General features: G+C 40.6%; 1 protein-coding gene across 1 annotated transcript in view; it reads right to left on the minus strand.

Moving 5' to 3' along the window:
• LOC143171911 (chromodomain-helicase-DNA-binding protein 1-like) overlaps window positions 1-13,405 on the minus strand; it is a 77,224-nt gene that overhangs the window by 54,333 nt on the left and 9,486 nt on the right. Inside the window, exons 3-4 of the mRNA XM_076361092.1 lie at window positions 3,008-3,215; window positions 803-904 (exon numbers count right to left, since the gene is read on the minus strand). Of these exons, the coding sequence (XP_076217207.1) occupies window positions 803-904; window positions 3,008-3,215 (310 nt within the window). The remainder of the gene's footprint in view (window positions 1-802; window positions 905-3,007; window positions 3,216-13,405) is intronic.

Raw genomic sequence — 13,405 nt, forward strand, 5'->3', positions numbered from 1 at the left:
ATCATTTTTATCCTGAAAAAGAGTCTTCAGGAAAAGAGTAATTAGCAACAGCTATAAATATTAACTCCTTTGTTTAGTTTTAACGATGAACAGCTAAATCTGACTAAAAAAAAAGACGCCCAGAGTAATGATTAAAGACTTGTGATCACAATGCTTACTTTTTTTTTTTATAATGAAGGAAATATGAAAGTCTGCTTTTAAATAAATTCTAATTCACAGTCACTAGTGTCCTTAAAAGATATTCCTACTGCATGAAGTCAACTTTTGTTTAGCCTATGGTTTAGGTTTTAAAAATCTCTAAAATTGAAGTATGGTTCTCAAAATACAAGAATTCTTTTATAACTGTTACAAAAGTTGCAAAAATCTAGCTTTCTACTCCAAATAGTGTTTTTGAAAACTGCAGCAGCTACCTTTATATAGAAACAATAGTGGAAAAGTCTTTTAGTATTTTTAACTGTCTTTATGGAACTCAGAAGGCAGAAATACAATGAAAGTTAATACTACGTGACTTGAAAATTTTGTCCATACATCACAGAATATCTAGCTAAAAATATCAATCTAAACTGCTATCATTTTGGCACAACTCACCCGAAAACATGCAACTAAATATTTTCCCCCCTATGTTTCCTTATAAACATGTCAGTTATTTGAACATTACTTTTATAGACTAAAACCAGACTTTTTAAACACACACACACTCTCTTAAGAGAACGGAACTTGGCTCTGCATAATTTTATTCTAACATATGGGGTAATGAGACATGCGTGTTTACATTTTATTTACTAACTTATATGTTATTCACCTCTTCTGAACCACTGTCTGATGAGGCTGCCTTCTGCTGTTGTTGCTTCTTGAGCACTGCTGATCTCTGCACAGCAAGTATACTTGGACTGGACTTCCAAAACTGAATTGGAATTCAGATACAAGAGTCATTTAAACCTATTGAAACTTTAAAGTTTACCACATGCTTACTTTTCTTAAGATGGGCAGCATCACTACTAAGATGGATCTCAATTATATTAATAATAAAAAAATCACTATAAAATACCGCACGCATTAATAATATTGGATAGCATTTTAAAGTAGTGAGACTTCTGCAGAAAGGAATGTTATATGAGAATTGCCGGCACAATTTTTACAGTAAGTATAACAATAGTTGTGCCGGCCTCTGTATTATTAAGATAATTTTTTTTTTAAAGTAAATTTTTAAACTGATCTAGATAAGTCCTTTCAGGCCACTTAGCTGATATATTTTTGCTTCATATGGGAATACCGAAGTACATAGAATCATAGAATATCTCAAGTTGGAAGGGACCCATAAGGATCATCAAGTCCAACTCCCTGCTCCTTGCAGGACTACCTAAAACTAAACCATATGACTAAGAGCGTCGTCCAGACGCTCCTTGAACTCTGACAGGCTTGGGGCCGTGACCCACTTCCCTGGGGAGCCTGTTCCAGTGACCGACCACCCTCTCAGTGAAGAAACTTTTCCTAATGTCCCATCTGAACTTCCCCTGACGCAGCTTCATTCCATTTCCTCATGTCCTATTGCTGGTCACCAGAGAGAGGAGATCAGCACCTCCCCCTCCGCTGCCCCTCTTGAGGAAGTTGTAGACTGCAATGAGGTCACCCCTCAGCCTTCTCTTCTCCAAGCTGAACAAGCCAAGTGACCTCAGCTGCTCCTCATAAGTCTTGCCCTCAAGACCTTTCACCATCTTGGTCGCACTCCTCTGGACACACTCTAATAGTTTGATGTCCTCCTTATATTGAGGCGCCCAAAACTGCACACAGTACTTGAGGTGGGGCCGCACCAGTGCAGTGTAGAGTGGGACAATCGCCTCCCTCGTATGGCTAGCTATGCTGGGCTTGATGCACCCCAGGACACGGCTGGCCCTTTTGGCTGCCAGGGCACACTGTTGACTCATATTCGACTTGCCATCAACCCAAACCCCCAGATCCCTTTCTGCAGGGCTGCTCTCCAGCCTCTTGTCCCCCAATTTGTATGTATAAGCAGGATTATCCCATCCCAGGTGGAGAATCTTGCACTTGCTCTTGTTAAATTTCATATGGTTGGTGATTGCCCAGCTCTCTAGTCTATCCAGATCTCTCTGTAAGGCTTCTCTACCTTTGAGGGAGTCCACAGCTCCTCCTAGTTTAGCATCGTCGGCAAACTTACTTAATGTACATTCAATTCTTACGCCCAGATCATTTATAAAACCATTAAAGAGCACTGGCCCTAAAACTGAGCCCTGGGGCACCCCACTGGTGACTGGCCGTCAGCCTGATGTAACCCTATTTACTAGAACTCTTTGAGCCCGACCCATCAGCCAATTGTTCACCCATCGTATTATGGACTTGTCTAGCTGTGTGCTGGACATTTTGTCCAGAAGGATACTGTGAGAGACACTATCAAAAGCATGAACATGAACAACAACCACAAAAAAAACCCACAAAAAAAGAATCCTTAACAGCCTTTGAATCTTACAGTAGGAAATATTTTATTACCTTTCATATATATCATCCAAATTAAGTCCATATTACGCAGAGAAACAGAGGAGAGTTCAGGTAACTTTCATCCATTGCATTTAAAATATTTCTAAACACCACTTTTTTTTCTAAATTTGGCAGACTTCTTCCCCATACAGAAGACAAGCCGTATCTAAGCCTGAAATTGTCGTACAATCATTTATTGATATGAAGAGACAACTTAAAAATTTTAGAAATAACAACATTATGTGTGGCTTTGTCTTCAAAAATATTCAATAATAGGTGCTTCTGCGTGATAAAATTTAGGTAAGTATCTAACTGTAGGTATTTACAGAGATGAGAATTTAAGAGCCCAATGTTTGTTATGAGAGCTAAGCATGTGCATTCACTAACCCAATCAAGTTAAAATTCTAAGTAAAAATTATGGGGGTTTTGTTTGTTTAAATTAAAACTGCTCTTGTAAATACTCTGCAGAGTGTTTCTTTCCCCACAAAGGGTTAATTTATATGTTTTGTTTTACCTCAGATCCATCAACTTTTGGTGGTGCTTTAGCTTGAACTTGTTTCTTCTCTCTAGATGTGTCAGACTCTGATTCTGATTGACTGCCTGACTCTGAACCAGACTCAGAGTCACTGCTACCTGATTGACTGCTACTTCCATCACTACTGCTTCCAGAGCTTGAACCAGATCCAGAAGCTGATGCTGACCCAGAATCATCATCTGATTGGCTGCAATTAGAAGTTAACAGGATATTACACAATGGCTAATTAAACAGTATTAAAAAAAAAAGTCACATTAAAAAGACTTTAGCTTCACCTATAAATCAAATATTAGGTTAGCCCAGACACATGGATAGCATACAAATGAATGCACTGGATTAAATAAATCAGGAATGAAAATTCAGAGTTTAATCAGATACTTTTCACTAAACCTTAAAAGAAAAAAAAAAAGAAAGAAAAAAAAAGAGAGAGAGGCAAGAAAGAAGGGAGAACATTAATCATTAATGTAGAGGAGTCAAGGGTACTTCTCACCCACTCAAACCCTTACTTAGCTCTATCAAACCCCACATATTTTTGTGTATACACACACACACACAATTGTTTTAAGTCTTTTTTTAGATCAGCAGTGTCTCCCCCCCAATTTATTTTTTTTGAGCATGCATTTCTTCAAAGCAAATATAAACTCCGTTTTGTTTCCCTAGTTTTACTTTTTTCATAAAAACAATAGGGGAAAAAGTAGCTTTAAGGAAGTACTTGCAAACTACATTTCATGTTGTGATTTGGACCAACTATATACAAAATACTACCAAACACTTGATTAAATAAAGTATTTATAAAAGTAACTGGAAAACCAGAAGTGTGTTGTCACACATAATATAAATCCATGCAGACCATCTTATACTGTTAAAATAACAGCAGTAAAATTCCCCACACAGAAAACCTCTGAATTTGTCACTGATTATATGACTTGTGCCAAGTCATATAATCAGTGACCTTATCATATTCTTGAGCCACTGGATTATTCCACCTGTACATTCATTTCACACTAGATTTAACATATTTAAATAGAATAATATTTGAAGTTAAACATTTATTTCATGACTATTCAACAACATAGAAACATTTGGTTTTCTAAAACAATTTTACAAAGGAACAGAGTTAAAACTTTAATCAAATTCCTCATTAGGTTAAATACTACCATACTTTAGAGATATCATGAGGGAAAACATTGGAATTACAACACCACACAAGTAAAATAATTTTAAATTATGTACACCTGGGTTGCAAGCATTTAAAAAGAAACAAACCCCCAGTAAAGATAATACCAAAATCCAAAACAATAAAAACCCAAAAGCTGATATCAAAGTCTAAGCCTATCACTGCCAGCACAATTCATCTGGCTGTCAGCCAGCAAGGGGGTGTGTGTGTGTGGAGGGGGGGTGGTGGTGGCAGACTGATCATCTTCTGCACTAGAACACACTTAATTGACAACATTTAAAGCCACAAAACAGAACCACTATCCCTGTTGCTAACACCAATTAAATTGTACTAGTGAGGGGAAAAAAAATGAAGCTATTCACAAACTGATTTCTGTAGACAGCACCTCAACCAACCATCTGCATCTGTTGACTTTGAAAGAAAGAAACAAAGCATGAAAAAGCTTCCTTATTTTGAAGTGGGGGATATGAAAAAATACGACTGCTGGGTTTACTTACACTTGCTGAGGAGAAAACTGGGGAGCAACAAGGCTGCTTCCAAACTTCCCATTCCTGTCATCAAGGGCCTACTTCAGGCATGATGCTATAACACTAACATATTAACCTGACTTGAAAAATAAAAGCAAGGCACCCGCTGTAGAATATGACTGGAGTTTAAACTATTTACCAGAAATTAAGGGCAACATCCACTGTGATTCACCAAAGATATTTTAAAGACAATAGTATTATTGTACACAACTGCTACCTTACCTTTAGTGTTGGGTAAATTAGAGCGTTATAAAACAATAGTATTTCTCAGCATAGCACAGTGCCATAGGTAAGTGTCACAGGGACTGTGGAAGATGGTACATGAAGAGAAAAAAATTCAGCAAGGAGAAACCTCAAGACAGAAATAAATACCTGCCAGACAAGTCCCTGTGACAAAATGCCACCAAAAATGCCTAAATCCTACATTTAGATAAATAAGCAAAAATCATGTTAGTAAGATTCACAGTTGATGGGAAATTTTAACAGTTTAATGTTTTTCAACATAGGAAGTAAGTGGCAAGTTCAAAAACAAAAGGATTGTGAGATAGAAAGAAAAAGTCTAATAGATATTGCAAGTATTTGCTCAGGAGCTAGATGTAAAGAACTGGACTAATTCCAAATAATTTTCTTTATGAAGAGATCAACTAGCTATCATCTATGCTCTCCATTAAGTAATACCAATCCATCAACAGATGTGGATCATACAATATTCAGTGTTCAGACAAAATACATAGACTCCTTATCTTGGCAACACTGCCTCTTAACAATGGCTGCCTGGGAATGGATTCCCCACTGGGCTTAGCAGGATCAGCAAAATAAGACCTATCTCATCATCCCTGCTTCTCACAATAAATTGACCCAATTTGGACATGAGGAGGGTAATATGACCAGACTGCATATCAACTAATAGTAACACCTGAAAAAGAGTAAAAGTTTCAAAGTCAGTATTCAACTGACTTATTAATAAATGCAAGATTATAATACAAATCTGTAGCTAGAAGCAAGAGGGATGGGGAGATGAAGAAAGGAAAATACAAGAAACAAAAAAAAAATCAAATAATAAGATTCACCACTATTGTTTCAGGGCTACCCTAATAGCCACCCTCTACGAGGAAGAATGCAGGATCACTACCGTAAACTAACAGCAAATTTGTACTTAGAATAAAGAAAAACCAGAAAGATAAAGTTTAAAGGCCCTACCATCCACAAGGTCTTCTAAGCTGTCTTATCCCACAGTGTTAAATCAGCACAACAAGAAAATGGGAAAAGGCAAACTGAGCATCAGCAAGTTTTTTTGAAAATAAGGCCTTGCTAAAACATTTATCAAATCTTGAGATGCTATGGCAGTGCTCATACATGCTTTAAAATGTTTCAAATTCACTGGTAAAAAGTACCTATGGGAGTTCAAGCACAGAGGACTAGTGCATACTAGGTAGAGTTTACTTCAACTCTAGTCATCCAAATTAATGCAGATGTGTGAAACTACACTAGTTTCTGTCTGTACACCCTCTTATATGTACCACATATTCGCAGAGATCTTGATGTAACTACAGCACACACAAAAAACAGACAAGATGAATAGCTGTGACTTCATTTTTACTTAAGTGTGGAGAACTTGCCTATTCACTGGCCACAGGATGACCAGCTGTGGAAGGCTCTGAGGACTACCAGCACACATTTAATTTATCATTTAATTTATCATGTGTTCTCACTGGGAGGAGGTCCATTTCTACCCTAAGCTTCAGTAGAACTTTAACTTGGAGACACAACCCCTACGAGGGCAGTATCATAACCCAAAAACCAAAAGTTTGTATCTGCAAAGGAGGTAGGAAGCAGGGCAATATATGAGTACATTCTGCATATTCTGCAATGAAGATACACTATAGATTACTGAGACCATACAAGCAGCACTGCATGACACAATACTTTTAAAACTCCAACAGCTGCAATAGTCTGTATATCAAAGGACTTTCCTCTGAGAAATATAATGTATTTAAACCAACAGTAACAGTGATGAGGAACCCCAGGCAAAACACACACTATACAGTAAATGCTATAGGATAAATGCTCAATTTTCAGCATTAAAAAAAACCACACCACCAAACCCCCCGCAAAAAACACCCCCAAAACCCAACTTTTCCAAACATCAGAGAGAAAATTAATATTTTCATTTCTACCACTGAGATCACTGTAGTCTAAGAGTCAGAAGAGAACAAGTTTATGCCAAGGCAAATCACTAGCTGTCACATATTTCCAGGTGCAGACTGTGTCCTTGTTTTTCCTGTACTTCGGCCAAACCTTAAAAAAAAAATTATTTTTTTTTAAAAAACATTCCTTCTTTCACAAAGTGTAAAACTGATATGTCAGTATTTCAAACTATGACGTTCAACTGACATTTTTTTTAAATAAGAACTTAATACTAGCATCTTTCAAATTCAATTTTACACTAACATAGGTGTCATGAAAAAGCTTTAAGAACAAGGAACTCAGTTTAGCCACTCCCTCTATCAAACTCACTGCCTCTGCTCTCTCATAGAAATAATTTTTTTCTTAAACCTAGGGGGAAAAAAAAAATATTTATATACACACATATACATACACACAAAAATAAAATGGAAAACTCATTCCCTAACCAAGCTATTTGGAGATTGCAGCAGTTGAAAGAAAACATCTTTGTATCAATACCACAAAAAAAGTCTCTTGCCTAACAGGACTACTTACCTATTCAAACAGAAGTTGAATGGAAATTTTCAGCCTAAGATTTATTTCTCAATTATCTTTAAAAGGTAACTACCTACATTTGGTTGAGTGTCTATGGGTAAGGATGAGGGGGAAGGCCAACGAGGCAGATATCCTGCTGGGAGTCTGTTATAGACCACCCAACCAGGATGAAGGGGCGGATGAAGCGTTCTATAAGCGGCTGGCAGAAGTCTCTCAATCGCTAGCCCTTGTTCTCGTGGGGGACTTCAACTTCCTGGACGTCTGCTGGAAATACAACACGGCAGAGAGGAAGCAGTCTAGGAGGTTCCTGGAGTGTGTGGAAGACAACTTCCTGACACAGCTGGTAAGTGAGCCTACCAGGGGAGGTGCCTCGCTCGACCTGCTGTTTACTAACAGAGAAGGACTGGTGGGAGATGTGGTGGTCGGAGGCCGTCTTGGGCTTAGCGACCATGAAATGATAGAATTCTCGCTTCTTGGTGAAGTAAGGAGGGGGGGCAGCAAAACCACAACCATGGACTTCTGGAGGGCGGACTTTGGCCTGTTCAGGACGTTGGTTGAGAGAGTCCCGTGGGAGACGGTCCTGAAGGGCAAAGGGGTCCAGGAAGGCTGGACGATCTTCAAGAAGGAAGTCTGAAAGGCGCAGGAGCAGGCTGTCCCTGTACGCCGTAAGAAGAATGGGCGGGGAAGACGACCGGCCTGGCTGAACGGGGAGCTCTTGCTGGGACTCAGGAAAAAAAGGAGAGTTTACCGCTTGTGGAAGAAGGGGCAGGCGACTCAAGAAGAGTACAGGGATCTCGTTAGGTCGTGCAGAGAAGAAATGAGAAAGGCAAAAGCCCAGCTAGAACGCAATCTGACCGCTGTCGTTAAAGACAACAAAAAAAGTTTTTACAAATACATTAATGATAAGAAGAGAGCCAAGGAGAATCTCCATCCTTTATTGGATGCAGGGGGGAACACTGTCACCGAGGATGAGGAAAAGGCTGAGGTACTCAATGCCTTCTTTGCCTCAGTCTTTAACAGGCAGACCAGTTATCCTCAGGGTACTCAGCCCCCCGAGCTGGAAGACGGGGACGGCGAGCAGGATGAACCCCCCATAATCCAAGAGGAAGCAGTCAATGACCTGCTACGCCACCTGGACGCTCACAAGTCTATGGGGCCGGATGGGATCCACCCGAGAGTGCTGAGGGAGCTGGCGGAGGTGCTCGCCAAGCCACTCTCCATCATTTATCAGCAGTCCTGGTTAACGGGGGAGGTCCCGGACGACTGGAGGCTTGCCAATGTGACGCCCATCCACAAGAAGGGCCGGAAGGAGGATCCGGGGAACTACAGGCCTGTCAGCCTGACCTCGGTGCCGGGGAAGATTATGGAGCGGTTCATCTTGAGGGCACTCACAAGGCATGAGCGGGACAACCAGGGGATCAGGCCTAGCCAGCACGGGTTCATGAGAGGCAGGTCCTGCTTGACCAACCTGATCTCCTTCTATGACCAGGTGACCCGCCTAGTGGATGAGGGAAAGGCTGTGGATGTGGTCTACCTGGACTTCAGCAAGGCCTTTGACACCGTCTCCCACAGCATTCTCCTCGAGAAGCTGGCGGCTCACGGCTTAGACAGGTGGACTCTGCGCTGGGTCAAAAACTGGCTGGACGGCCGGGCCCAGAGAGTTGTGGTGAATGGAGTTACATCCAGTTGGCGGCCGGTCACGAGCGGTGTTCCCCAGGGCTCAGTTTTGGGGCCGGTCTTGTTCAATATCTTTATCGATGATCTGGATGAGGGGATCGAGTGCACCCTCAGGAAGTTTGCAGACGACACCAAGTTGGGCGGGAGTGTTGATCTGCTCGAGGGTAGGAAGGCTCTGCAGAGGGACCTGGACAGGCTGGATCGATGGGCCCAGGCCAACTGTATGAGGTTCAACAAGGCCAAGTGCCGGGTCCTGCACTTCGGCCACAACAACCCCATGCAGCGCTACAGGCTTGGGGAAGAGTGTCTGGAAAGCTGCCCAGCAGAGAAGGACCTGGGGGTGTTGGTCGACAGCCGGCTGAACATGAGCCGGCAGTGTGCCCAGGCGGCCAAGAAGGCCAATGGCATCCTGGCCTGTATCAGAAATAGTGTGGCCAGCAGGAGTAGGGAAGTGATCGTGCCCCTGTACTCGGCACTGGTGAGGCCGCACCTCGAATACTGTGTTCAGTTTTGGGCCCCTCACTACAAGAAGGACACTGAGGTGCTGGAGCGTGTCCAGAGAAGGGCAACGAGGCTGGTGAGGGGTCTGGAGAACAAGTCTTATGAGGAGCGGCTGAGGGAACTGGGACTGTTTAGCCTGGAGAAAAGGAGGCTGAGGGGAGACCTCATCGCTCTCTAAAACTACCTGAAAGGAGGTTGTAGCGAGGTGGGTGTCGGTCTCTTCTCCCAAGTAACTAGCGATAGGACGAGAGGAAATGGCCTCAAGTTGCGGCAGGGGAGGTTTAGATTGGACGTGAGGAAAAATTTCTTTACTGAAAGAGTGGTGAAACATTGGAACAGGCTGCCCAGGGAAGTGGTTGAGTCCCCATCCCTGGAGGTATTTAAAAGACGTGTAGATGAGGCACTTAGGGACATGGTTTAGTGGGCATGGTGGTGTTGGGTTGACGGTTGGACTCGATGATCTTAGAGGTCTTTTCCAACCTCAATGATTCTATTCTATGATTCTATTCTATGATTCTACATATTAGAATATATTACCTACATATTAGAATATGTAGGTAGTATAAGAAACAGATCAGCATCAGCTAGACTACCAACTGGCATGATCAACTTCTGAGATAAAGCAATGCCTTACTTGTTTTTGAAGTAATACTTGTAAGAAAGCAGCAACAATAAAGATGACAGACCTATTTAACTTTCTAAAAGAAAATTCAGGAAAGTCTCCAAAATATGCCAAGACTTGCTTGGAACAAAGGAAGAAGTGTTATCTAAAGAGGAGACTAAAAACCTACTTCTTCCCTCACGCCAAAACGTCTGCAGTGTTCTAGCCACTTCTCATAAGCAGTGCCCATAATAAAAACTGGGGTATTGAAAATTAAGTATTTTGAAAATTACATCTTACTGAAAAACTACTGTAGTAAGCTACCATAGTAATAGTTTTCAATTTCAACTTCTTTTCAACACAGCTACTAGCAGTTTGCTACACCATGTCAATTTACCACCAGAGAGCATCCCTTTCTAGCACTTTGCTTTTGCAGATGTAACTTCACTGGGATATATATGTACTTGGCTTTTTATTTTTGTTTCACTTGTCTAGTGCTGACCTAGTCAAAATTTAGGAGTCATTACTTCTCAGTATCACCTAAGCAGGGCCCAGATTCACCCTGCCTCAGGACTTAATTGTAGCCAATTATTTGCTACAGTATTTTAGCTAATGTATTCATGAAAGAAAAACAGAACTCTCCTCCCCCAGCCTCCCCACATTTTACTGCAAACACAAAACTACTGGCACACTAAGGGGTAAAAAACAGTAATGGAGAGCAGCCTTCCTTTCTCCCTGACACAGACACATTAAGCAACCCTTAGTTATTAAAAATGAACATAAATCTCTAATCCCTGTCACGGGACTACCTATGACCCTCTACCACATGAGCAGTAATCCAGATTAAACCCTAGTAATTCAGATGCTAACCATTGGAGGAAGGATGGAATTATTTAAGAAAAGGTACACAGTTACACACATGCATGTGCTAAAAAAAAAAAAAGTTACATCTATAATCTCCTTGCAAATAGAGGGGAACTAAGGAAGAAGCAACTTCAAAATTTCACTTTAAATGCTCCTACATTTACTCTGAATTTCAGCAATTTTCTCACAATTTGAAAAATGGTACAAAGCAGCAGTATGAGCTATCACAGCTGAAGCCAAGCACCTTGAAAACACAGTCTTGGTCCTCAAACAATATATTTGCCTGCTGGTGAGTGATGCTCCACAAGAATAACTTATTTTGACATTGCTATTAATGCTCTCTCCAACCTTCCCCCAACACAGCACCCCCTTAGTGGTGTCAGTGCAGTCTGTAGAAGGAACAGATTCAGCTTTTAAAAAACATCCTAGCAACTTACAGACTCCACAAAGCAGTGTAACAAGTAAGCACAATTGAACAGGGTAATATTTCTTAAGACTGCTGTCCTGAAACCAAAGTATAAAACGGTGCAAATCAATACAGAATTTAGGAAAACTAACTAAATTTCAAATGAAAAGGGTTTTTTGTTGTTGTTATCAATTTTAGTACATGCACACACACTCCACATTGCATCATGACAGACTGCAGTTGCTTTTCCAAGTGCTTAAAATGCTACACAGTCTAATACCTTTTCCCCTTTCTTCAAGGAGCATTACTGACATGACTAAAAAAAAAAAACCCACCAAAAACCACTGCAGAACTCATTACACTGCAACATCTACCAGCATCACTGTAAGTTCAGAGAACTTGTTCGCCATAGTTTTAAAAATCTAATTGAGTTTTTGAAGCTTGTAGGAAAAGACATACAAGATACAAAAGTTTCATACACATTTCTAGTAGCTCAGATTACGTTTTCTTGATCCGCTAAAATGAATACTGTAACAGCTATTATAGGGCAAAACCAATCATAATCAGCTTGAGAAAAGTTCACATTCTTTTGAGAACTTGAAAGACAAGCAATCTCTCACTCCAACAACTTCTATCAGCAGCATGCCAGAAGTGGTTTAATCTTTCTTGAGGTTGAAAAGGAAAGGAGATACAGTTTAAGACAACATGTACATTTTCTAGAAATAATCATTGCAAGCTATCGTTGCTAACCAAGCTAAAAATGAGAGCATTTCAGACTATACCAAAATTTGACTTTTAAAATAGTTGTTCCATTAGGGGAAAGAGAAAACACACCCCCCGCCAAAACAACCCCCCCCCAAAACACAACACACTTTCATGATAGCAAGACTGTTTCCTTTCATCCTTTTATTAAAAGAAGCAGAACCTAAGTTCTATAATAAAGGCATTTAAAATGTAAATTCATGGAAATAATAGCTGTGTCGTAGTCATATTTTAACATCCTTGTCACGTTTTTTCCTCCTTTGCCTATTGGCTTCTTTGACTTTCCCTGCATTATCTGTGGCGTAGTATATAAGCAATTCCTCCTCTAGCTAGAGAGCTTTAAATATTATCTGATGCTGTCCAGCTAGGGTCCATAATTTGTCTAACTTTTCTCACAATGAGTAATGCCTATTAACACAAAATAGCACCACTGACCTCTACAAGATTAATCACTTGAACTGGCACTACTAATTACTGAGATTCTGGTATTGTATCCCTAGTGTTAGGATGCAAGGAACATTAAAACTCAAATATTTCTTCAACCAAAGACTCAGAATACTGTCATAATTACCTGCTACCTAATGCTGTTACATAAATATCATCTCAGGAACACCAATTCTGATCCTCTGCTCTCCAGAGTTCCTCTTACATAAGAGGACAGGCAAAGTGCTTTATTCCTTGCCCCCTTCTCTTCCTGTACAGTCCAGGGTCAGTGCCTTTTCTTTAGATGCTTTTATTTGAAACAGTTCAACAAAAGGTGAAAGAGGACACCATACTCATCCTGTTGTGGACACCTGAAATAGCCTAAAAGAGAGGGTTTGGGTACAACACAACCAGCCTTTTTCCCCCTCTTTCAAAAAAGCCTGCTTGAAACTGGAAGGTAGGAGGCAATCTTCAGGCACCTAAGCCTAAATTAGAACCTTCCTGTCTTTCCCTCACCCTTTCTGAATATACTCAAGAGACTGGTAGAAAAACCATACGTACCTTACGTATAATGAGAGAAAGAGACAGTGTACAAAACTTAATTTTCAGTTAACTATTCACCTGCGTTTGTCAATTTACCCTATCCTACCTTGTCACATTATGTCCTCCCTTTACTCTGCTCTTGCATTGCTGTCCTCTTCCAACCAACTCTATCCTG

The sequence above is a fragment of the Aptenodytes patagonicus genome, chromosome W (assembly GCF_965638725.1).
Source record: "Aptenodytes patagonicus chromosome W, bAptPat1.pri.cur, whole genome shotgun sequence".
NCBI lineage: Eukaryota > Metazoa > Chordata > Aves > Sphenisciformes > Spheniscidae > Aptenodytes > Aptenodytes patagonicus.